The sequence below is a fragment of the Alligator mississippiensis genome, chromosome 10 (assembly GCF_030867095.1).
Source record: "Alligator mississippiensis isolate rAllMis1 chromosome 10, rAllMis1, whole genome shotgun sequence".
Lineage (NCBI taxonomy): Eukaryota > Metazoa > Chordata > Crocodylia > Alligatoridae > Alligator > Alligator mississippiensis.
Window position 1 is genome coordinate 9,767,255 of NC_081833.1, and position 24,513 is coordinate 9,791,767.

General features: G+C 41.9%; 1 protein-coding gene and 1 long non-coding RNA gene across 2 annotated transcripts in view; one reads left to right on the forward strand and one right to left on the reverse strand.

Annotated features, from left to right (window-relative positions):
* ADGRD1 (adhesion G protein-coupled receptor D1) overlaps window positions 1–24,513 on the forward strand; it is a 243,246-nt gene that overhangs the window by 156,963 nt on the left and 61,770 nt on the right. The window contains exons 19-20 of the mRNA XM_019486663.2: window positions 10,444–10,597; window positions 23,622–23,688. Of these exons, the coding sequence (XP_019342208.1) occupies window positions 10,444–10,597; window positions 23,622–23,688 (221 nt within the window). The remainder of the gene's footprint in view (window positions 1–10,443; window positions 10,598–23,621; window positions 23,689–24,513) is intronic.
* Window positions 16,045–24,513, reverse strand: part of LOC106739027 (uncharacterized) — a 184,384-nt gene continuing 175,915 nt past the window's right edge. The window contains exon 4 of the long non-coding RNA XR_009455117.1: window positions 16,045–17,058. This is a non-coding gene — a long non-coding RNA (uncharacterized LOC106739027). The remainder of the gene's footprint in view (window positions 17,059–24,513) is intronic.

The following is a 24,513-nucleotide window of genomic DNA, read 5'->3' on the forward strand; positions in this document are numbered from 1 at the left end:
ACTGGAGTCTCTCCAATTTGTACACATCCTTTCTATAGTGGAGAACCCAAAACTGGACACAGGACTTCAGATGTGGCCTCACCAGTGCTGAAGAGAGGGGAATAATCACTTCCGTTGACCCACTGACAACACACCTACCAATGCAGCCCAGGATGCCATTGGCCTTCTTGGCAACACCAGCACGCTGCTGGCTCACTTTCAGCTTACTGTCCACTGTAACCCCCAGGTCCTTTTGTGCAGAGCTGCTGCCCAGCCAGTCAGCCCCCAGCCTGTACCAGTGCATGGGATTGCTCCTGTCCTAAGTGCAGGACTTTGCACTTGTCCTTGTTGGACCTCATGAGATTCCTTTTAGCCAAATCCTCCAATTTGTCTAGGTCACTCTGAATCCTAGCCCTAACTTCCAGTGTATCTACTACTCCCTCCAGCTTGGTGTCATCTGCAAACTTGCTGAGGGTGCACTCCATGCCATCTTCCAGGTCGGCGATGAAGACATTGAACAAAACCGGCCCCAGGACTGACCCCTGGGGCACTCCGCTTGATTCTGGCTGCCCACTAGACATTGAGTCATTAATAACTACCCTCTGAGCCTGATGCTCCAGCCAGTTTTCAGTTCACCTTACAGTCCATTCATCCAGCCCACACTTCCTTAGCTTGCCTGGGAGAATGTTGTGGGAGACCATATCAAAGGGACCCACAGTTTCCCTGATCCTCCTTTTGCTATTGCCATACTTGTAGAAACCGTTCTTGTTACCCTTCACATCCCTTGCTAGCTGCAACTCACTGCGCTTTAGCTTTCCTGACTTCATCCCTGCAGGCCCAAGCAATGCTCTTATATTCTTCCCTGGTTATTTGTCCAAGTTTCTGCTTCTTATAAGCTTCCTTTTTGTGGTTTAGTTTATGGGAGAGTTCCCTGCTAAGCCAAGCTGATCTTCTGCTATACTTGCTAGTCTTTCTGCACATCAGGATGGTTTGTTCCTGCACGCTCAGTAAGGTTTCTTTAAAGTTCAGCCAGCTCTCCTGGACTCCTCTCCCCCTCAGTCTGGCTTCCCAGAAAATCCTGCCCATGAGTTCCCTAAGCGAGTCAAGTCCAGGGTCCTTACTCTGCTGCTCTCTTTCCTTCCTTTCCTCAGGATCCTGAACTCTATCATCTCGTGGTCACTGCTCCCCCAGTTGCCATCCACTACTACATTCCCCACCAATTCTTTCCTGTTTGTGAGCAGCAGGTCAAGCAGAACATGGCCCCTAGTTGGCCTTTTCAACACTTTCCAAAAACTTCTTGAATTGCCTATGCACTGCTGTATTGCCCTCCCAGATGTCAGGGTGATTGAAGTCCCCCATGAGAACCAGGGCCTGTGATCAGGAAACTTTTGCTAGCTGTTTGAAGAAAGCCTTATCCATCACTTCTTCCTGGTCTGGTGGTCTACAGCAGACCCCCACCATGACATCACCCTTATTGCTCTCCTGTCTGACCCTAGCCCAGAGACTCTCAACAGGCCTTTTGTTTGTTAGTGTTTTTTCCCTACAGTATGTACATATTGTTCAGTGTACATATTAGAGAATACAATGTTGAATAAATGGTAGGTGAATGAGGTCTTTGATGGAACTTAGTTCCTCTGGCAGGTCATTCCACAATCTTGGACTAATGCCCAAGAAAGCAAGGAGGAGGTCTTTTGACCTCAGTCCTTATCCCAGAGCTCCTACAAATTTGATAATTGGTGGAGGACATTGGATGAGTTTGATGTGTTGCTGAGGAGATCCATGAGAATGTTCTGCACTAGTTGGAGTTCTAATTGGCTGATTGCTTCGTGTAGCAATATATTATGTCCAGATGGGAGCGATGGTGGAGTGTACAACTGAAGTGAGGGGTCATCACTCATCAAAACAGGACAGATTTCCTGAGCTAACCAGAGACAGTATAAAATATTACTTTTGGATGCTGCCATCTAAGAGCCTAAGCCCAGAGAAGTTTCATTACTCAGGATCCCAAAAGGACCCATGGCCTGTCTCTGGCTCTCTCTTTTCTAACCAATTTAGACAGGGACATGCTCAGCTGGTTTCTGTGGATCCTTTTCTTTGGTGCCTAACTCACCCCAGGCATCATATGGAGAGTCAGAACACCTCTTTGCAGTTCAGGATTTCACTCTAGGAGAAGTTACTTAGGAGACCATCATTCAATACTTATTGGATCTAACATTGTGAAAAGGCAATCTAACATGTGCTGAGCTTTGTGTTGCTGTGGCTAGACCGCTGCCAGCACTCATAGATTGCGAGGCTGCAAGGGACCTCGGGGGATCATTGGGTCCAGCCCCCTGCACAAGGCAGGAAAGATGACTGGGAGTCAGGTGACCCCAGCAAGGTGACCATCCAGTCTCCTCTTGAAGATTTCCAGGGTAGGAGGTTGCACCACCTCTGGAGGCAGCTTATTCCACAGTCTAGACACCCTAGCTGATATCTACTCTTTGCTACACTGCAATCACAGATGCAGTGGGAATTGCAAAACTCTTAGATGATGAACTGAATTGAACAACTGTGGATATATACCAATTTGCAGAGCCTGCAGTCCTAGATGTACCTAATAAATGCCAATAGCCTTGGCATCCTGCTGACAGAAGAACATGAAATATGTTCCCACAAATTATGGGGAAATTATGTTTTGTATTTTTGTTTGTTTAAAAAAAATGCTATTGAAAATTAAAGCCAGATCCTATGATATAAATTGGCACCTGCTTCAGGAAGAAACAGAACCTTATTTTGAAATAATTTTACACTGCACTTTGCTCTTTCAATAGGGAACAATTTGGCTGCTTTGGAGATCAGCTGTTGTACTGTATTGCTTCTGACAAGCAAACGGCAGTTGCTACTCATCCGTCACTCTTTCAATTTTCAGTACAAGTAAATATGAGGGTCTCGTGCCTTTTAATTCTGTCAACGCAAAATGTAGGTAGCTTAATAAAAAAAAGTCTGATAAATAATAATAACATTAATAACAATAACAACAATAAGAAATATCTATTATCTCCATCACCACTTTCAACCGTGAATTTAAAGGCACTTTGTAAAGCTGGATTACTTTACTCATCTTACTGAAGGGTAAACGGAGGCCCCAAAAAAGTAAAACACTCAAATATTGTCCCCTAGTGAATCACTGGCACAACAAGGAATAAAATGGAAGTGTTCATAACTTCTGCCACCCCACCAGCTAGAGTCCATGGGCTACGCTTTCCTTGCTAGCAGCCCATGGCAGCGTCATTTCTTTCTCACCACATATGCCACTACAGCATTGTCTCTCTCATGTCTGAGAACCACAGCATTAAACAATTCTGATTTTCAGCAAAATAGGGGCCGCGGCACTTGTCTCCCCTACCAACAGGTCAGCCCTTGAGGTGCACAGTACAGGAGCTAAGGATGGCCGAAATCACAAAAGAGAAGATAGCATTTCACTCCCAGACTTTTCTTTCAGCTAAAAACAAGCAGGCCTGGAACTAGATAAGGTGCATGGAAGGAAATGATAGAGAAGGGTTTGATGGAAAATAAAACGGAGAAAACAGAAAAGAGCCACAAACACAGCATCTGAAATAGAAAGTAAGGCAAGCCACGCACTAAAATAATCTTCAATAGATCAGTTATAATGTTAAAACTCCACTAACAGGATATAGGCTTGAGAGAAATAAAATGTGTATACGGCATAGCACAGCATCAAGAAGAAAAGGATGCCATTGTCATGGTCTCTCTTGCAATTTCAACTGAAATAGGCTTTTGAACAAAAAACCTTTAGCACCTTCAAATTGCCAGCTCCCTGCCAGCCTCTAAAAAATGTTGAGAATTAACAGTTGCCTTTCCAGTTCAAGCATTCTGTGTATTGGGTTTTGGGTAAATCCAGCTCCACCAAAATCCTAAGCAAGTGCTATCCACCTTGTGTGGGACTGTGGTCTTGGCCATACAACGCGCATGGATAAAAATTATGTAAACAAAAAACAGCATTGTAAAAAGGATCGAAGTGTCTGTGTAGACACTAATTTCCATTTAGTAGTGGCGTATTTCGATTGAACTAGAACATTTTATGAAATAGACTTAAATTAAACTGAAATAAGTCTGCCCGGAAAAAGTCGTCTGTTATCTCAAACTCTTCAGCTGGTTTATCTAAATTGTTTTTAACGTCTGATGTTAACTTCAACTGGTGCAGCTCTGCTTGGGCATAGTGCAGCTGTGAGCTCCTTACACTTGGGAGAAGTCTGCATCCGAAGAGGGTAATACTCTGTTGCTTTCCACTTTGTCCCGTCCTCTACACCAGTGTAAAGGGGATAAGAAGAGCTACCAAATCAGAAAGGTGGCATTTTACACCCACTCTACACTGTAGGCAATATGTAAGCAACAGAGAACTGAGACCTTCGGGTGCCAGTGGCAATAGAAAATCAGCCTTTTAGCCTTCAACATTTGTACTCAAATCTATTTTCATTTTCCACTTTATTTTTGGCTGCAGGTATTTCCAGCTCCTCTGTTTAGTCGGAGCACTAGATGCAAGTTAAAGTAGCAAACTGCTCCAAGTCAATCTCAGGATAATTCCTTCCTTCCTTTCCAACGCTTACAATTTTTTTTCAACATTTATTTCATTTCTCCCTCTTTGAGCCTAATTTTTCATTCTGGCAGCAAGTCAGGGCTGGAAAGTAGCCATTGCTCACCCTCTAATGGCATTTTCATTTATTTACTGATCTTTATTCAATTCCCAGATATACAAGTGAGGTAGGGGTAAGCGAATGAGCCCAAGGAATTAGCACTTAGTTATGTTGTTCCATGATCAGCTCCCCCCCCTCCCCCAACCACTTCTGGTCATTAGCCAAACTTTATTTTACAGTGAGGGCAGCAAAATATAAAATTATATAGTTTCCCCAAGAAAATACAATGTGTTGGTCTCTTCTGCAGAAGGCTGAATCTTAGCATAAAATGGCCACTGCCTCTGCAGGAGTTATGCAGTTGACTCCTATTAAAAGTACAGTCCATAGTAAGACATAAGAAACACGTGCTACATGTAGCGTAGGAGCCAAGGCCTGTATCCTGCCAAGTGTTTGAGATTGTCATTTCTGAACATGTCACTTAATTTGTGTCTCATCTTCATCGCATATAAATTAGGAATAATTGTAGGGACACAATATGGTATATATCTTTAAGACCTACATATGAAAAGCACTCAAGGCATATTAACAACATTATTATTTATAGTTAGTGTTCAGTTAGATGGCTTGAGAGCCTTGATCTTGTAGTTCATCCTTTCTTTATTCTTATATTCTTACTACATATTCTGCTCTTACTCTTACTGCTCTACTTTTAACACTGATTTTCTTTAATTGCTGTTTTAATTGCATAGGCTGGATGATACCATGGGAAAAGAAAGTGTTTATTTTAGATGCCGTGATTCACTGCTGCTTCTGTTTCTGCTAGAGATAAGCCTGCTTAGTTCAGAAGAATATAGTCTATTAATTTTACACTCTGCTCAGTGTAGCCAAGAAAAGTATAGCAATGCCCTGGGAGCGATGTTATCTGAACAGACAGTCATGATGGAGCAGTGCCATTCCTGAAACTACCATCCTCGTGGCTGGTGTTGCCCTTAGAGTGTCTTCTCTTCCTCCCCTATCACCTGGGGTCTGGGCATTTAATCTTTGAGAGCAAATATAGCGGCATGAACACCCAGTATTTGGGCCAGTTGAGCAGATCTGTTACATTACCTACACATTCACACTGTCTACTACAGTAATTTTCCATTTGGAGGGTAGGCAAAAACGTATTCAGTGGATGTACACTTATAAAATGGAGCAATTCTTTCCCTTAACAGTATTGAGATCTTTGTAGTAAACTTAGGGCAAGATTTTAAAAAAATCTTACGCTTAATACCAGATAAACTGGAATAACATGTTCCTACTGCTTTTGCTACAAAATTAATCCTAAAGCCAAGATATTTTTTCCCCAAGTGATAGCAGCTTCTGCATATAGAATGTTTTCTGCTGGTGCTGACAGGCCTATCAAGCATCTTTGCCAACCAAATGACAGCCCAATAACTTCCCAAGTCCTGTCACTACAAGATGAATTTGTTTGCTCAATCAAACTCGCTGTGCTGTGTTTCGGATCTTGTCATGCACAAGAGAACACAAGTGTCCTTTAAGAGAATCTCATGTATCAAAGTGGGATTAAAAATGTTAAGCCTTAAAGTTTTCGCAATGGGTGCATCCTCATGCAGCAGCAAAAACAGCAGCGGTGTAAAGTTGTGCTGCTAGTTCTTGCTGCAGTGCACGCCCCTGCATGTGTGGGGTGAATTGCCATGCTTCGGGGAGACTGCCCTTTCCCTGTTCCTCCTGGCTCTTAGCATGCTGGAGGAGCCAGGGGACAACTAAAGGAGTGGCTGCTGGCCAGAGCATCTCCGGGAAGGCCCAAGCCTCTGTGTTTGCTGGCGCATGCTCCTCTGATGTGCACCACGCTAGTTTTTTTGCTATTAGAATTGCAGACCCCCTCCATTTTAATGTTCTGGGCATGCAGTTTGTGGTGCTACAAAGAGACTTGTGGCACCACAAACCACACATGCCTGCACATCTGGATGCAGCTGATGAAGCAACTTCCAAAGCTGTGTATATTTTGCAAGGGAAAAGCAAGCGTAGTTAGCCTCGAGCTGTACAGTGAAAACTACAGTGACCTACGTGTTGTGTATAGCATTATACTTTACTGCCGTAACTCAATATGCATCTAATCCTTTGTAGCTCTACAGCTCGAACTATTCTCACTCCTTCCCTCAGAATAATACTAACCCATAGACAGAAAAAGAAACCACAAGAAGAAAAAAAACATATTACTTTTGTTTCTGCTATAATCCAGTGGGTGTCTTACCTAAACTCAGGGCCAAAGGATTAGTGCAGCAGTGTGTGGAGTTATGATGAGCGGACAGTTTCATAGATTTCTTTATGCCTGGACAAAACTGCTCCTTGGGTTGCAAGTATTATTATAAACTGGATTTTAGAAAGTTTGCCTAAGTGAACATCCACCTCTGAGGAGTGCTGATATCTGGACACTGAGCTGCTGGGCCTGTGGAAATGAAACATAGCAGAAATATTTTCCTTTTCTAGATAGTGGGAGCATCTACACAGGATGCTATTGTGCAATGGTTACTGCACATTTATTTAGTACTTGTATAATCAAGTACTAAATAAATACTTGTATAATCAAGTACTAAATAAATGTACAGTAACTGGAGTTATTGTGCGGTAGTGCTGGTGAACACCTTTTTAGTGATGCTAGAGCTCAGTAGTAGCCTAATAATATTGTATAGTAGTGCATTAGCACTGTTTGGGCTGTAACGCACTACTGCGTAGCATTATTTGGCTACTGTGCAGTTAGCATCTCATGTAGACGTGCCCACTATGTAGTATTTTATGTACCAGATGACTGGTCATATTGCATCTCTTCATTGCATCCATCAGAAGTTCTTTTGCTTCTATATTGGTTTGGCTTTGTTCAGCCATTCACTGTTTCTGGCATCTCTTTCCCCCCAGCCACACAATGCCTTCATTGATGCAATAGCTAGACTGCCTTACTCTTCTGAACAACCAGAGCACTATGAACCTTCCTCCCTGGTTGGACCGGGTTTTTGTTTATACCAGCCAACCCAACAATCAATCACAGGTCTGGCAGTGATGAGGAACGTGTGTCAGATGTTTCAACCAGAGCAGGCTATGCTATACGCTGCAGTAACACAGACCTGTTTGTATTTGAACTCTGATACAAAATACTGGTTTTCCTGCTTTAATAAAACATAATATAATGACAACAGTATAGTCATATATATAATTGTAACATAACACTAGTACTGTGAACAGCTGCCGTGAGTTTTGCCGCTTCTTCAAAAAGATGACTTGTCTTTTACTACAAAAGACACTTAGATTAATGCGTAGGAATGAATGTAAAGGGATTGTAGTTTTAGAGAGGACACTATACCACATCCTAAGCTTAAGAGAGAAGAGTATACAATACCACAGTTACAAGTCACAGTACTGTATCAAACTTCAGAGTAGAGATGTGGTTCCATATTAAATAAAGAAAAAGAGAGAACAGTTTGTAACACCATACCAGCACTTACAAGTTAGTGAAAAAAAATGTGGCTGTTTGGAAAACCCAGGGTTCACATACCTGAGGATGTACTACATACCTTGGATGAACTTATTGAAGCTGTAATGGATTTTTTTTTCTTGCTTGGCTTATGAATTGTGTTCTGACTGGCAAGTCAGACAGTTCTTATTTGATAGATCAAGCCTGTTTTGTAGGTCAGTTTTCTGTTGTATGCTTTTCTTTTGGGGCAGCTTTCCTGTGAAAACAACAGGGTGTTGGAATATGCTCCATTTTATACTTTGGCCCTTGAGTTTATGATGAAGAACTTAACCAGGATATTTTTACAGTAACCAGGGTGTTTTGTCAATAAACAGGCAATTGCAATTAAAGATCACCAACACGGTTCAAAACACCCGCTGTATCATTATTAAAATTAATTTGTATGCTGATTTGGAGCAGTGCAAGAATAGCAGGACAGTTCCTGATCTTGCCTACGTCAACTAAATCCAAACTTTGATTACAGTATCGAGTCCCGAAACACCCACAGAAAGGATGAAATGCCATCACATGGCAGCTAAGCAAGTGTAACAAAGAGAACTGCTAATTAACATTTGAAGGAGCGGAGGCAGCACATTGGTTCCTCTTGGCAACAATATTTCAGCACAGAGGTATCTGGGCAATCGGAGTCTTACTGTGTGCTTTGCCCAGGTGATGGAAGGGCACCGAAAAGGAAAATAAAAACTGCTTTTTTGTCTTTTCGTTTAAGTGTTATGTAAACAAGCAGAAGCCTCCTGAAAGTCAATAGGTATCTAAGAAGCCTTTTGATGGATGTTGTGATTGCAAAGCACTGCCGTGTTCATCAGCATGCCAGGAAGATGCAGTATTCAGATATCTCTGGGATTCTGTCCAAAAAGGGGTCTTAAAATATACCTTAAACTGAAAGCATATTAACCAAGGGTGCCTTGCAGTAAGATCATTGGCAATTGCATCTGCCTTGTAATAAGTCATGCTTGAAAAAGCAAACTGGTGGCAAAAGGACGGTGTTCTGTGTGCAAGTGGAGAATAATGTGGGATTTGGCTTTGTTTTTTTTCATAAGGGTTTAGTAGAAAATTATAACGATCTCTTTGGGGAACAGTTGGTGAGAGAAGTTATGACGGCCTGTAAAGAAACCCGGTAATTAAAAGCACATCCTTACATTTCCTGTATTCTGTCTGAAGCCCATGAGTTTAGCTATAAATATGATCTGAGAAGAGTATCTCCACTTCAGATACTTTCTCATAGTATTGACGTTTCTCCTTTTGTTGCAGTTGCTTTTATTTCTCGTCAAAACAACTTCTTGAAACGGAATATACTATTCCTGCTTATCCAGGGTGGACGGTCTTACTCCTTGAGTGGTGTGGGCCTGTAACAAAAGTCTGTGCTTTCCCTATTTCCAGAATTTTCTACCACTCACTGAGCTATGGATGAGGACTTAAATAGTCTTAAAGGGGATTTAAGTGGTCTGAAAAACTCTGGTAGGGATCGGCTCCTAATTTTCTGCCTTTACTACTAGTCGTGTTCCTGGCAAATACAGTTTTGTATATTGAGAAATGAAGGCTATGGCAAACTGGGAAGATAATTGTACAAGCCAAACTAAACTAGATTACTGCCATAAGGCAGATATGGCTCATGGCCAAATTATGGCTTATTATAACCCAAATGTGACACAATTTAACATCTTCCAAGACACTTCATTAATTGTAGGTGTTAAGTGAAATTGGGATAGACACATCTGAAATACAATAGGTTTGAATCCAAACGTTGTCCTGTGTTTACTGTGAAGAACAGCGGATGAAGGAGCAACCGGAGTTAGAGACTGAGATAAATATTACATTTCACTCCAGGGAGTCCAGATTTCCCCTGAAAGTCAGCTCTTCCACTGACTCTCACCAAACCTTCAGTGGAGATACTGCTTGAACCCTATAATTCCTTCTCTCATCACAAGCCAGAAAAATCCTTCATTTCCATATCTCTTAATGTCTGTTATTTACCTTGCACTCCATCACCTCTAGAACATCCTAAAATCCTCATCGACTTTACTGCCATGTTGGATGCATCTGGAATGCACAGAGCAACAGTTTATTGGGTTGGGTAGTACAACCTGGCATTTCGGGGGGGGAGGGAGGAGGATTAGGAACCTTTAAGAGGACTAGTATTTTGAAGCCAGCTCAAAATGTTATACTCTTTGTTATTTTTTCTTGCATTTTTTTTTTTTTTACTCCAGTGAATTTTTGTTTAGCAATACAACCTAGAAAAAACAAGACTGGGAAAAAGTCATCAAGATGTTTGACTTTTTTCTTGTTTCCTTCATATTTTAGGTGCCATGCAAAATCTTGGCCATTCTACTTCATTTCTTCTTCCTGAGTGCTTTTGCTTGGATGCTGGTGGAAGGATTTCATCTTTACAGCATGGTGATCAAAGTGTTTGGGTCAGAAGAGAGCAAGCATTTATATTACTATGGAATTGGATGGGGTACGTGTTCAGCAACATTTTCCCATGAATCTTCTTAAAACCTGCAGTGATACTGCATGTATGAATCCTGGCCATATCATTTGTATAGTATGTATTTGCTATATAAATTATTTTGAATTGCACAGTATTGTATTTGATCCTAGGATACTGGAATCCCACAGACAGCAATTCACGACTTCAAATACAGGATCCAAACTATGAGTTGCCTGCATGGTGAATATTTTATTCAAAACTCTTTGCACAACACAAAAAAAAAAATCTTACTGTCATTGTTCTAGAGATATGTGAATGACACTTGACAAAGCTCCACAATTAAAGAAAAAAAAAAGAAACTGATACACAGAGACAAAAGGATGACTATGAAAACGTATCAAAGAAGAGACTATCTGAATAATTACGGATAATTTTAAAAATATTTAAAAACATGCATTATCTTTTCCCCATGGAATCATTTGGAAGCAGAATCAAAACCAATTATAATAATAATACAGACCTACTGCAGACATAATTGGAATATATAATACCTATTGCATGCTGCAGATCTAGATAGCAGAATGCCATTCATTTACATGTGTTTCATCTGCAACCTGCTTTACATTTTTTTTTAGCATGACCTTTTTATTCTGCTCATCATTTTCTTTTCCATTTTTTATAATCTTGTTCTAGCCAATTTTCTTCAAACGGTCTTTGGATACACATCCAAGGGTTACATGATCTCTTTCAAACAGGGGGGAGCAAACTGTAGCTTAATTAGTTACCCTTTTTTTGGGGCATCATTGCTTCTTTGCAAAAGGTTAGGAATATCATGTTCACTTACAGCACTGTCAGTCACCTTGGAGAACATCCTAGACAAAATAGCTGGTGTTAATTGGACATGGCTGCTAATAAGCGGGCACATCTACACGAGACGCTATGTCGTTGTACTGATGAGCTTTGGCAATGTAGCTCGTCGCTATGGCGAAGTAGCATTGGCAGGCACGAACCGTGACACCCAGGCTACTGCACAATAGCAATGAGCTACTATGTAGTACTATGTAGTAGCTCATTGCTACTGTCCAGTAGGGTTGGAAACGATCCGTGCGCTGCTGGGATTGTGCAGTAATGGCAGTTACGGCACAGTCATTTAGCTCTTGCTAAAGCATATACTAAATGACAGTGCAGTAACAACTACGCAGTTGGAGGCACGTGTAGAAGTGCCTAGTAACTCTTCAACTAATGAAAGTCCTTGGGGTATACAAACACTTTTATTTGTTGCGGGGGCAGTTAACTCTTATCGCTGTTTACATGATTGCTAATTGAGTGCATGAGCTATGATCCCCTTTCACCCCTGATCTAGTGTCGCTGCCCATGGCTCCTAAATGTTCCTCGCTGGCTAGTTTTTTCTGTTGTATGGGGTGACAACAGAAGTAGGAAACTCACCCAAAGAGACCAATAGAAATCCCTAAAAGAATGCACAAATGGCTGGAATTTTTTGAAAGGGAGACATATTTTGCAGCCTTTGCTCCCCTCCTCCGTAATCCGCACCTGGCTGTATGGATTCAGGCAGCTACTACCACTGTAAAACTAGTAAAAAACAGAACTGCACTGTACATGATCTTTACCTAATTCACCCAGTTGTACAAATTCAGATTGAATTTGGTCTCGAGTCAGAATTTGTAGATGAAATAGGGGCCCTGAGGATAAGAGATCAGAGAAGCGAGTCTGGTTGAATGGAACAGTGTAGTAAGTTACTGACCAAAGCTTCAGTCTTCATGCATGCTTAATGTTCACATCTAACGATTATTCATTGCTATTATCCATTTTGTTTTTATACATTATGATCAGCCATTTTCACCTTGAAATTAACCTTACTTTAGTATTCCATCAAACTGCCAAAATGTGGTGCCAAATTTTGATGCTGCTGAATCCTAGGATCCCAGCAGATGTGTTAACCTGGTTGATTTTAATTGAACCTGGGGCTAGTAAGATTTTTTCCCTCCCTCCTGGAGACTGCAAGGTTAATGCAAATTAAAAGGACAGTATTGACTAATGACAGCTGTGCATTCTACCACCTAGCTTCACGTCAACTTTCTGTTAATTAATTTTACTTAAAGACTTATGGAATGCATCCTTAGGCTAGTTAGTTTAAAATCAGTTTTGTTCCTTAGGGAATGGCCAGTTTGCATGCCAATGGCATTCCTCATGTATCTTACAGCTGTTAGTTGATACAAACATTTTGAAGCCATTTTGTAGAGCTTTCAGAAGAGTTGTGTGAAATATTTGCAGAGAAACCAGGTATCATAAGAAAAACTCAAGTGTTTTGGATCATGTTTATAAAATCACAACTCTGTAAAGGGAAACTTGGGGCAATGTTGAGAAACTTGGGGCAATTCATGATTTGGAGTTGAACTTACAAGAGGAAACTTAGGTTCAAAAATCTCAAAACAAACCTCAGCCCAAGACTCAGATAATGCAAATCCAAATGGGCTGACATAAAATAGTCTTTTCACAAGTCTATGGAAAAGAAAATGGTCAAGTGTCACCTGGCTCTTGTTTGGAAATGCAATAGAAATACGAATTAATATAAATAATTAGAATTGGAATCTCATTCATAGGTAGCTTTACTTATAGTAGTAATTTTTATTAAGTTATTTCATGTACAAATTATTCAAAAAGCAGGGCAGGGTGGGACTTTATAGGATAACTCATTTTGAGTAGTGTGAGCTTTTGTAGGTGAGAGTCTCCTTCAGATACCATGAGGGAGTAGACTCTTGCCTATGAAAGCTCTTGCCTCTCTGTAAGAGTTAGTCTATGACATGTCACCCTGTCTTACCTTCTGCCTATCTTCAGACTCACATCGCTAACTATCTTTCTATACAATTTATCATTAACTGTCAGGCGAAAATATATTCGTTTATGATTTGTACGCTCAATGATGCAAGCTTGTCACTACTCACAATGCAAACGTTTTTTGTTAAGTAAGCATGGTCTGCATAGTGTTGCGTGAAAAACTAAGATTGTGTTGATATGGTCAATTTTCCATGCCCCCGAGTGTCATCCTTAAACATGTGGTGCCACCCTAGACAGGCTGCTCCTTAAGCCAGAAGCAGTACAGCCATTTTGTGCAGCACCAGGACTCAGCAGCACTAATTAAGGGTCACTACATGACTTCTGATTCAGGAAGCTGGCACCTCTGATCAACACGTTTTGCTTGAGAATACATGTTTCCCATGCAGACTCAGAGTAGGAAAACCAAGGTATTCCAGTCCTGCCAAGTTCTCTTTACTACCAAGTAAAGATAACTCACATGAGTAGTGCTGGTGTTCAATTTTGCCCTGTCCCTCCACCTACTGCAATATGACCTGATATATTGCCATATTATTGTAGTAATTAGGACAATGATTTGACTTAAACTGTGGCAGTCTGACACAATAAACGCCGACCTGGACCCACCCTGGCACAATAAAACCGCTAAAAAGTGGTTTTAGTGGTATTGTGAATACAATTTGCAAAATCAGGCCCACTGTCCTGCCCTAGGAGCCCGCAGTCAAAATAGATGTGGGACACTAAATGCACGAGGAAGCCGAGTGTAGAAGGGTCTACCCAGGGACAGAGATAGAAGGGTTTTCTGTACTAACACTGATCTTTCTGGTAGGAGTAATATGAGACAGACGTGTTCCCATGAATATAGCTAAGAAACTGGATGAGACAGGCAGCAGAAAAAACACAGCATCCAAACCAAACCACAACAGTGCATTGCCTCATGAAGTATTTGCAACGAAGATCCTTCCAGGTAGTTCAGGTAGCTTTTAAAAAGTAGAGTTCCAACTGTTCCACCTGAGACAAGTAAAATCTTTCAAGAAATGCATATCTGTCATTACAAATCAGGTTGTGAGGAAATTGTTTTGTTTTGTTTTAGCTCTTAAGGTGCAGCATGGAGAAATATGCATTGGAATTGGCCATTGGGTTTTCTTAATCACATCTGACATCATGTCACTCCTGAAAATGTGACAAAAGAGCCCTGAAATAATTTGAGTAGTCAAGTTTATCACCCAGCTTGTTTATCACCTGATAAATACCAGGGGCATCTTTGGAGTTTGTGCTACTACCATTCATCGTCTGTAATTTGGCTCTGACATCCATTGAATCGATCATGGATGGTGCTGTTTATAATGGATTTTTTTTTTTCTTTTTTCAGTATTTATGTTCTAGGGCTGCGTGAACTTTTGGTCCCTGATTCAATTCAGTGGAAATTCGGCCTGATTCAGTGGCCAAATCTCCAAGTCCGAATCAAATCAGAGGACCCTTTAATCTCTCCAAATCGAATCAGAATCCTCTGAATCAATTCGGAGAGATTTGGAAAGATTTGGCAATCTGCACATAGATGCAGCTTTAAATGTTTTTTCTACGTGCCTCTAGGTACCAGCGCGGCTCGTGAATGCTGTGATGCTGGGGTGCATGGAGCGTCCCACAGGAGCACGGGGGGGGTGGTCCCCAGCATACACGGCACCAGACCCAGAAGTGGACTAGAAGCACTTCCGGTCTACTTCTGAGTCTGCAAGGAAGCACGTGGGGGGCTGCGCCCTGCCCACCCCCAGCTCGGTGACTGGTGCCTCCTGGGTGTGGGCGGCCCCCCCAGTGCGCTCCCCGGCGGACCCAGAAGTGGACCAGAAGTACTTCTGAGTTTGCCGCCGAACATGCGGAGGCCCCCCGCGCGCTCCTGTGGGATGTTCCATGTGCCCCAGCATCGCAGCGTTCACAAGCCACACTGGTACCTTGAGGTATGTAGAAAAAACATTTAAAGCTGTGTCTATGGCCGAATTGCTGATTCTCCGAATCAGCGTTGAACGTTCAGATTTGAATTTGGCCAAATCGAATCAGGGACAGTGATCCGATACTCTTTAATGTCTTCATCAGTGACTTGGACGAGGGAGTGAAATGTACTCTGTCCAAGTTTGCAGATGACACAAAGCTATGGGGAGATGTGGACACGCCAGAGGGCAGGGAACAGCTGCAAGCAGATCTGGACAGGTTGGACAAGTGGGCAGAAAACAACAGAATGCAGTTCAACAAGGAGAAATGCAAAGTGCTGCACCTAGGGAGGAAAAATGTCCGGCACACCTACAGCCTAGGGAATGATCTGCTGGGTGGCACAGAAGTGGAAAGGGATCTTGGAGTCCTAGTGGACTCCAAGATGAACATGAGTCAGCAGTGTGACGAAGCCATCAAAAAAGCCAATGGCACTTTATCGTGCATCAGCAGATGCATGACGAATAGGTCCAAGGAGGTGATACTTCCCCTCTATCGGGCGCTGGTCAGACCGCAGTTGGAGTACTGCGTGCAATTCTGGGCGCCACACTTCAAGAAGGATGCGGATAACCTGGAGAGGGTCCAGAGAAGGGCAACTCGTATGGTCAAGGGCCTGCAGACCAAGCCCTACGAGGAGAGACTAGAGAAACTGGACCTTTTCAGCCTCCGCAAGAGAAGGTTGAGAGGCGACCTTGTGGCTGCCTATAAGTTCATCACGGGGGCACAGAAGGGAATTGGTGAGGATTTATTCACCAAGGCGCCCCCGGGGGTTACAAGAAACAATGGCCACAAGCTAGCAGAGAGCAGATTTAGAATGGACATTAGGAAGAACTTCTTCACAGTTCGAGTGGCCAGGGTCTGGAACGGGCTCCCAAGGGAGGTGGTGCTCTCCCCTACCCTGGGGGTCTTCAAGAGGAGGTTAGACGAGTATCTAGCTGGGGTCATCTAGACCCAGCACTCTTTCCTGCTTATGCAGGGGGTCAGACTCGATGATCTATTGAGGTCCCTTCTGACCCTAACATCTATGAATCTATGAATCCAAATCAATGAATCAAATCACTGCCCCGGATTTGGGCCGGATCCAAATCGAATAGGGCCCACTTCACACAGCCCTATTATGTTCCTGTATGTCACTTCCATAGGAGGCTCATGGGGACATGAAAGGGTCAGGAATGCTGAGGACACCTGGGTATTTCAGTTTGCAACTCTTTTTATTGCTAGTATTCTGGCTTTGTACAACGTTGGAAATGTGTATTTAAAAATCAGCCCTGTCAAAACTGCCTTCCGCAGCAATGTGTTAACGGATCTTTGGGCTCATGTTCTAATGCACACACAGCTTTGATTTGGGGTACTGGTTCATGAACATGATAGAAGTATTGTGGCAGGGAAATACATGCTCTGGAATGAATTTACACATATTAACAAAGCCCTCTCAGCTCTCGGAAAAGACACTTGGCTGTGAAATAAGGGTGAAGTGAATGGCTAAGTCAAGAGCTGAACTGTGGCTCAGCTTGTACAGGAGACATGAAAATTTTGTCCCTGATGGCACCGTTAGGCAAAAGAACCACACACAGTTATTTCCTCCACAGACATCTGCACTTTTCTCACTTGACTGAGGCTTTCATTGGTGGCATCCATTTGACAGACTTCCATGCGGGAGCTGCGTTATCCATCTGTTAACAAGGAGGATAGATTGCTGTCATAACAGTAGAGCATTAGAAAGGATGAAAAATATTGCAACAATATTCCAACTAATCAGCATTCAGCCGTAGGGAGACAGCAAGTTAGTGTTTGCACTAATGCAGTTGTCAAAAAAGGTTCACTTGTTATCTTGTTCCCCTGCACATTAATATATAGGTTTCCCTCGCTTTATGTGGGTTCTGTATGTGCGAATTAGCTCTAATAGGATGACCCTTTTTATACCAAAAATTCATTATATGAAAGGTAAATTCACTCTTATGCAATCAATGTGGTGGAAGCCAATAGTCAGGTGCTTTGTTCGGTGCATTGTGGGAGTGACGTGCATCAAAATATAGTCTTCTGTGTGGATCTGTGCTCCTCGCTCGTTGTCTGCGACACGTGTTTCTGTAGTTGCCATCCCCATTATGGTAACATTCACCACCACCCTGTGCTTGTGTGTACTGTCTGGTGTTGGTGAGTACCAAAATTGTCTTGTAAGAGTGGCAGAAATGGGTCTGGGGGTCAGTACAGTCGAGGTCTTGGAACATATTTCTTACATTGTAAAGTGGGTTCCCTTTATGCAAATTTGAGTTATGTGTCGTTTTCCAGAAACGCACGTACAGCACAAAGCAAGGGAAACCTGTTTGTCTTTGATGTGACTTTCTAGATGTCTGACCCAAGTGGCCAGTTTTACTTGTGTGGCTCAGTTGCTTATAAATACCAGCCCAGATGAATTTCAGTGATTGAGGGCAGAGCTGGTTGGTTTCATACTAGTCAAAGTAAGATTCCTCTTTCTTTATCCGTCAGTTTTATCTTAAATGGAAAGAAATCCAGCCTTTGCATACTTACAGTTTCTGGCATAATGACATGGGCCTGATTTAACAAACCCAGGCAAACAGTCCTTATTATATAAGCATATTGGACTACACGTGTGAGTAAAATTTGACAGGATCTGTATTAATACAAAGCTGGAACTTAAGGCAAGACCGGACAAGGAAGCTCTTGATTGCGTATGACTAATATCCTAGCGGATACTCTTATGTTTCAGAAAAAATTACTTTGGTGAAAGGAGTTCAACAGTGATCAAATAATCAGACTACCCAATGCCCTGAGTCAACTGGAGCCTTTAGTCCCAGGCTTTCATTATCTTCAGTTTCAAAAGTGCTACAATTAGAAACCTCCAGTTGCCAGTAATTCTAAAAAGATCAGTTCTAGGAAGATGATGATACCTTGAACACTACTTTGAGATTGTTTGGGGAAACACTTTGTTGCCTTGGTGATTCACCATAATGGATATAGAGTAATATATCAAACTTTAAAAATAGCTTTTCCCCACACCTGTTTGTTAGGACATTGACGATCTAATTTGTTGTATGGGACGTTACTACCATGGAATTTGAACTGAACATGTTTCCCACATTGCAGATCATTTTCTAGTCCCTTAGATTTTTTTCTTAGAACTAGGATATTTTGTCTTGGATGGTTAGATTCCATCCATTTAAAGCCCACTTATTTGTTGCTGTTTAACTGAGCTAGTTCCAGTATCCCTGGACAAGCCAAGAGATATGGATGAGGGGAATAGGAACTGAGATTTAACTTCTTGCCAAACAAAATGGAGACTCGTCTTTCCTGCATCATACCAATGAATACATTTTTCCATGCGTTTCAAAGAAATGTTCTTTGTTTGTGCTTGATGCTTCTCTGAATTTTGTACGTAACATTGAACAGTTAGAATAAATGTCTTAGAGTTAATAACTTGCCATAGGTTTTCTATAGAGAAGCTTCCTTGCTACTTCTGTTGTTTTTTCTCTCCACATAGAAGAAAGTCCAAGGAAGTGGATTGAAATATTATAAGTTTTTTTTCAATTTTAAATTTTGTCAGCACCTCAGAAATATAAAGTGCATGGGAACTAGACAGCGACATGAAAGACGTGTCAAAGTACCACATTTCTTTGTTAGCAATATAGAACTACCACTTAATTTTAGGTCTATGAGAAACCAAACCCCATTTGGCTTCAATGGGAGTTTTGCCTAAAGGGATTGGGTCCCTTGTGCTTGGTTACCTCACATGGATTGTAACCTTGGATATGGCTGTAGCAGAAACTACAGCATAGAGACATCTGAACTAGCTATGAATGAACCAGATTGGATACCTGAAATGGTCTAGCCATGGCAGCCCTGAGCTCAGTGTAGGCTTCTAATTTTATTGAGAAGTACGGTAAATTAACCCATGCTGCTGTGACTGGACTGCTTCTGGCACCTCAGCTAGCTTGGGGGTCTCTCTGGAGCCTGCAGTATACATACACTCTTAGTTCTCGAGCCTGAAGGACCGATTTGGAAAAATCACTGCCTCAAACTGAACCTTGAGGTGCCAAACATTTGCATGGCTTTTTCCCTCCCTAGGTGGGGTATTCATTTTCAGACACCTTTGCAAGGGCTGGGACTGGAAACAAACGCCCAAATAGAAATAGTTTTACTAGATTCTTAACTGTAGGGGTACATACAGGCTTTTGGGGAGGTTAGAGGGAGGTCTGATCACCTTAAAAATGGCCACTCAATCTAAAGGAAGTCAGGATGGGGGAGCTAGTGGGGGATCTTGGAGGGATCTGGGGTAGCCAGGTCTACAGGGGAGTTTGAGAAGGCTTGTGGGGTCCACAAGGAGGGATTGGGGAAATTAGTGGGGTCCACCAGGGGGTTGGAGTGACTGGGGAAATTGCAGAGTCTGGTGGGGAGCTTGAGGGAGTTAGCAGGGTCTGTGGAGGAGGCGGTGGGGCCCAGGATGGTGTGGCAGGATCAGGTGGGACTAGCAGAGTCCATGGGGAGCTGGTGGGGATCAGGGCAGCGAGCGGGGTTTATGGGGGAAGGGCTGGGGAGCTACAAATAGACCAGTGCTGGAGGGGAGGAAGGAAAGGTGCAGCCCTGGGGCTGGGGCCAGTGGCTGGGCTCTCCCAGCCCCCGCTGCACCCAATCTAAGTTAGACTACCTCCAAGGTACAGGTAACTTGGATCCGGTCAGCCATTTTTTGACTGATCCAACCTACCTGGAACTTCTGCATAATTTGCACTTGGATTGACCTAGGTAGGGATCTAAGTGTAAGGTCTGCACCTGGGTGAACTAAGTTAGCTCACATGGTCCTTTTTAATGCAGTTTAGCCTCCCCACAATCTCCCCAAATATCTGTACCTAACCTGAAGGTAAGCTTTGTTTAAGATACCAGCTGAGTGCTTGTCCCTGCTTAATTGGTGAGAGTCCAGAGTCACATTAGAAAAGGCCTAAGATATACATTTTTACCTGGAATGTATATCTCAGCTTGCTTAATATAGAGGGATTTAGAGTGACGGTTTAAGTCCATTTATACAGATAGCTCCAAGCTGTGAAGTTCAAATTCAGATCACACCTTCTCCAAACTTTGAGCGTACGGTATCTGAAATCTCTGTTGCCATGTGGGCCCATACATCTTTATGCATATGCTGTATTGTGTGACATGCTCTGATAGCGCATGTTGCAAGTACCATCAGTTGGCCAACAGCGGAGCATACTGTGGTGGTCTGTGTTTGGTACTGCATACCCAAAAGTACAGCTTACTACATAAATCTGAATATGGGAGGTAGAAGCAGTGTACATCTTTGTAAAATGCAACTGAGAAATGTTATGCACCATATAAAAATGTGACTTCTATTTCTTACGTGGGTAATAAACAGCATTAGCACAGCATTAGCACCTTTCCCGTTGTGTTGCTAGAATAAACTGTCCTTGAATGCTATCTGAATCTTATAGCTAGTTGAAAATTGTTACATACTGACCAAGGATTAAGAAAACACATTTAATTTTTTTTGGAATATATAGCCCATGGCAGCTTTTCGGTCCAGATCGAGTCTTCTGATCCCCTTCAGGTGACCATGTTTGTTTCTAATCCTTTTAGCATTTCTTGAATGCGTTTTTCTTAGAACAGTGTATTTGCTTCATAGTAACATGAGCCTCATGCTGCTTTCCACCCCAACCTATCTTTTTAAAATCCTGTTAATGTGAAGTAAGGAGAAACACGGTGCTGTAGGCTGAAGACCATTTTACATTCATTGAATTAACTGTTCTTGTTATCCAGATGACTGCACTACATTTTATCTGCATAAGTTTTATTATCTTGCCGAAGAACTCTGTATTTAATTTTCTTCTTCACTGCAGTTTAAAATTGATAAACAATCAAGTTAAAGCCTCCGAATATCTGAAGTTTGCCTGGAAAACAGGCAAGCTGGTAAGACAGAGTAAGCACAAGCTTTATTAGCACACGTGACGGGTTAGCCTCTGTGGTGCCTGTTTGCCCTGGGAAGGGAATTTGCACCACAGAACTGGTCACCTCAAGCAACAAAAACTGGGCCGAGGGTCTGGTATACATAGTTGTATTTGAGTAAGATTTAATCTAGGTACTCTGCGTCTCAGCAGAAGTGAAACCACAATGGCTGAATAAATACCTGGAGTACCAGGCTGGTTTGTGCAGCCCCTGCTTCCACAAGTAGTGAAATCTAAAATATTCCACTATAGCTAAATAGTCCACTAAAATAGATACTCTTGGTATCTAAAATAGCTAGACTAAAGCTACCTCAGATTTGTTTCACTCAGCCAGTCGGTGCCGAGGCCACACCACCCATTGGGGCACCTTTGATGGAGCAATACATTTCCTTCATTCTTCCACCCGTTTTTTTTTATAATTCTTATACAGTCAGTCAATTTTTATCCCATCCAGTTGGTGACTTTGGTGGTCCAGCTCATCCTAGGTCTTCCTCTTTGTCCGTCCACAGCACCCTGCAGGATGGTATTGGCAAGGGTTCAAAGTTCTTCTTGTTACCCGTCCAAACCACTGCATCTTTCTTCTTCTTATGCTGTCAAGTAAGGGTTCATATTTGCCAACTTCTTCAGATTTATTTACATGAGCTGTAATTGTCCCACCTGATTACAGCATTATACATACTCTTACTCCGCCGCGCTTGCAATAGTAAAAATCTGGGCTTTTGGCACTCCCAAGAGCAGGGCTCACGTAAAGGCATATGGGCCCCACTTCAGTAGCCAACACTTAAACAGGTGAATGGACTTGTTCTAGGCATCAGATATGAATGGGTAGGATTTTCACATGAATGGCAAGGATTTTCCTATGTGTGGTTTTTTCCCCAATAAACCCAACTGATGGTTCTCAAAAATATTTTAGACATTGCAATGCACTCTTCAGCTTGGCGCTTTTCAGACTAAGGACCCACTTATGTTAATGAGGAATAATTTCACACAAGTTAGCTAGGTATGAAGCAAAACCTAGAGGTTTTATTTGTTAGCGGTTGCATATCCTTGTCATGTAGAAGGATGGGTTGATGCTGACTATAATCATTGAAGAATTTAAGCATCTCTTCCTAAAATTATATGTTCACCCTTACGGACCAATCCTATAACATTTAATAGGATAAATCCAATAAAGTTCTACAGAAATTAATTTGACCGTTTTGTAGAAACTAATGCAAAAAGCTGTAGATTTTAATGGAGAATCATCTTTTTCAGTATGATTTTTAAAGCCATCTTTTACAATTCTCTGGCAGGGACATGATGATTAAATTCTGTAAGATGATAAAAAACACCTGTCATTTTATATTAAATTACATGAGACATTTTAGAAGGGCCTGACAGATAATTTAATATTTAAAGAGCTTTAAGAGCGAGTTCACAACTGTTGGCAATAGGAACCTTACTTCCTCTCCAGCTAGTGGCTTGGAATAACAATGCTGAAGAGGCACAGCAGGATATCAGCACGCTCTGGGCCAGATTTGCACAGCTACTGTTGATGGCAGAAGCACAGTTATCAGGATTTGTATAATAATTCTATAATCATGTAAAACATTTTTTCCACCTTCTTGGAGGCAGTGCAATGGGATTGTCAAGCCCTTTCTGGAAACATAATTTACTAAAAAATACATATGCCGCTAGTCCAACCCATTCATTCATATGAGGAAATGTGTTCTGATTGGGCATCTGAATGGTATCTTAATTTGCTTCAGTTCATTCATAACTGTCTCTTCCTACTCCTGTCATACTCAAGAGAGTAACTGAACATTAATATTGCTATACTATCTTCATCCTGGGAGACTCGACTCTATTTTCTAAGATTATTTTTTGGATTGGAAGTACATACTGAGGAGGTGAGCCCGGTGATGCTTTACAGGCCACCATTGGAAGAGAGGGAGATTTTATAAGCAAAAAAAGTGGATATAAGAAAGGATTGATATGTGTAGGGAAAAAATAGCCACAACTGCCTTTTAAAGGCCATTATTCAGGCCAAATTTCTTAATTGGCTATTGAGAGTAAAGGATAAACTCTTGTATTGAAATGTCTTCCTCTGTTTAAAGGTAGTCTGTCTGCAGGTGACTGGGTTATGTAGCTGCAGATAGAGTCTTAGTTCATGTGTTTCCGAGCTGTGCGTTCATCTGTTTTGCTGCCCATGAAATTGCCAAGTTTGGTGAAAGGAAGGAATAGAGTGCAGTCCTGTTTCTAACTCTGTCACTTATCTCTGAATTTTTCAGGGTGCCCATTGGTGATTTGCATCGTTTCTGCAACGTCAGCCACTGACAGCTACGGAGAAAAGGGCAAGTGAGTATCAAAAGTTTAGTTACAATAAAAAGTAAAAAAGGTCCTTGGTTAATGCTGTATACCTTCCAATACCGCCTGGTTCTGAATGCCCACAACTCCTCCTGGCTTTATCACTATTTATGGTAGATCCATTACATTTTGGGATTTTTATCTGCAACTCTTTGTGCATTTACTAGGGTTGTGCCCAACTCTGGAAGTTTAAAGCCATGTTCAGATCTGGATCTGAATTCCTTTGAAGTTTGGACCCATCATTATAAAAATGAAGAGCGGGAAAGCACTGAGTGTATTAGCCATGGGTGTAGGTGGCATCTAGGCGTAGAGCCCTGTGATGCCCGTGAACAACCCGAGATTTCATGGAACGTGTTCATCGCTCCAGTTTACTCAACAATGAGTGGAACTGGTCCAAATAGGGTAAATACTTTTAATGAAGGAAATAGGCTTTTTCCATAAAACGTTTTAAATGAAAAGTTTGGGGGTTTCTCTGTTTTTGTTTGAAACAAGTATTCCCTCACTCTTTCTCTCTCAACTTTTTTTCACTAGAAGAAACAAGGGATGTGGTACAATCATAGAATCAAAGGTTGAATAGATGTTAAGGGTCATGTATAGTCCAGTCCCCATACAAATTACAATATGCAAGTGTGCTATTCCTAAACCATCTCGGACAAACACTTTTCCAGCCCCTTTTGGAGAGTCCATCATTTCCCTGGGCAGCTTGTTCCTTTATCTGATTGTCCTTATGGTTAAGAAAGTATTTTTTTCCCTGAGTTTTAATCGAAACTTGCTTTGTTGCCATTTAAACCTATGACTTTGGTTCCTGCCCTCTGT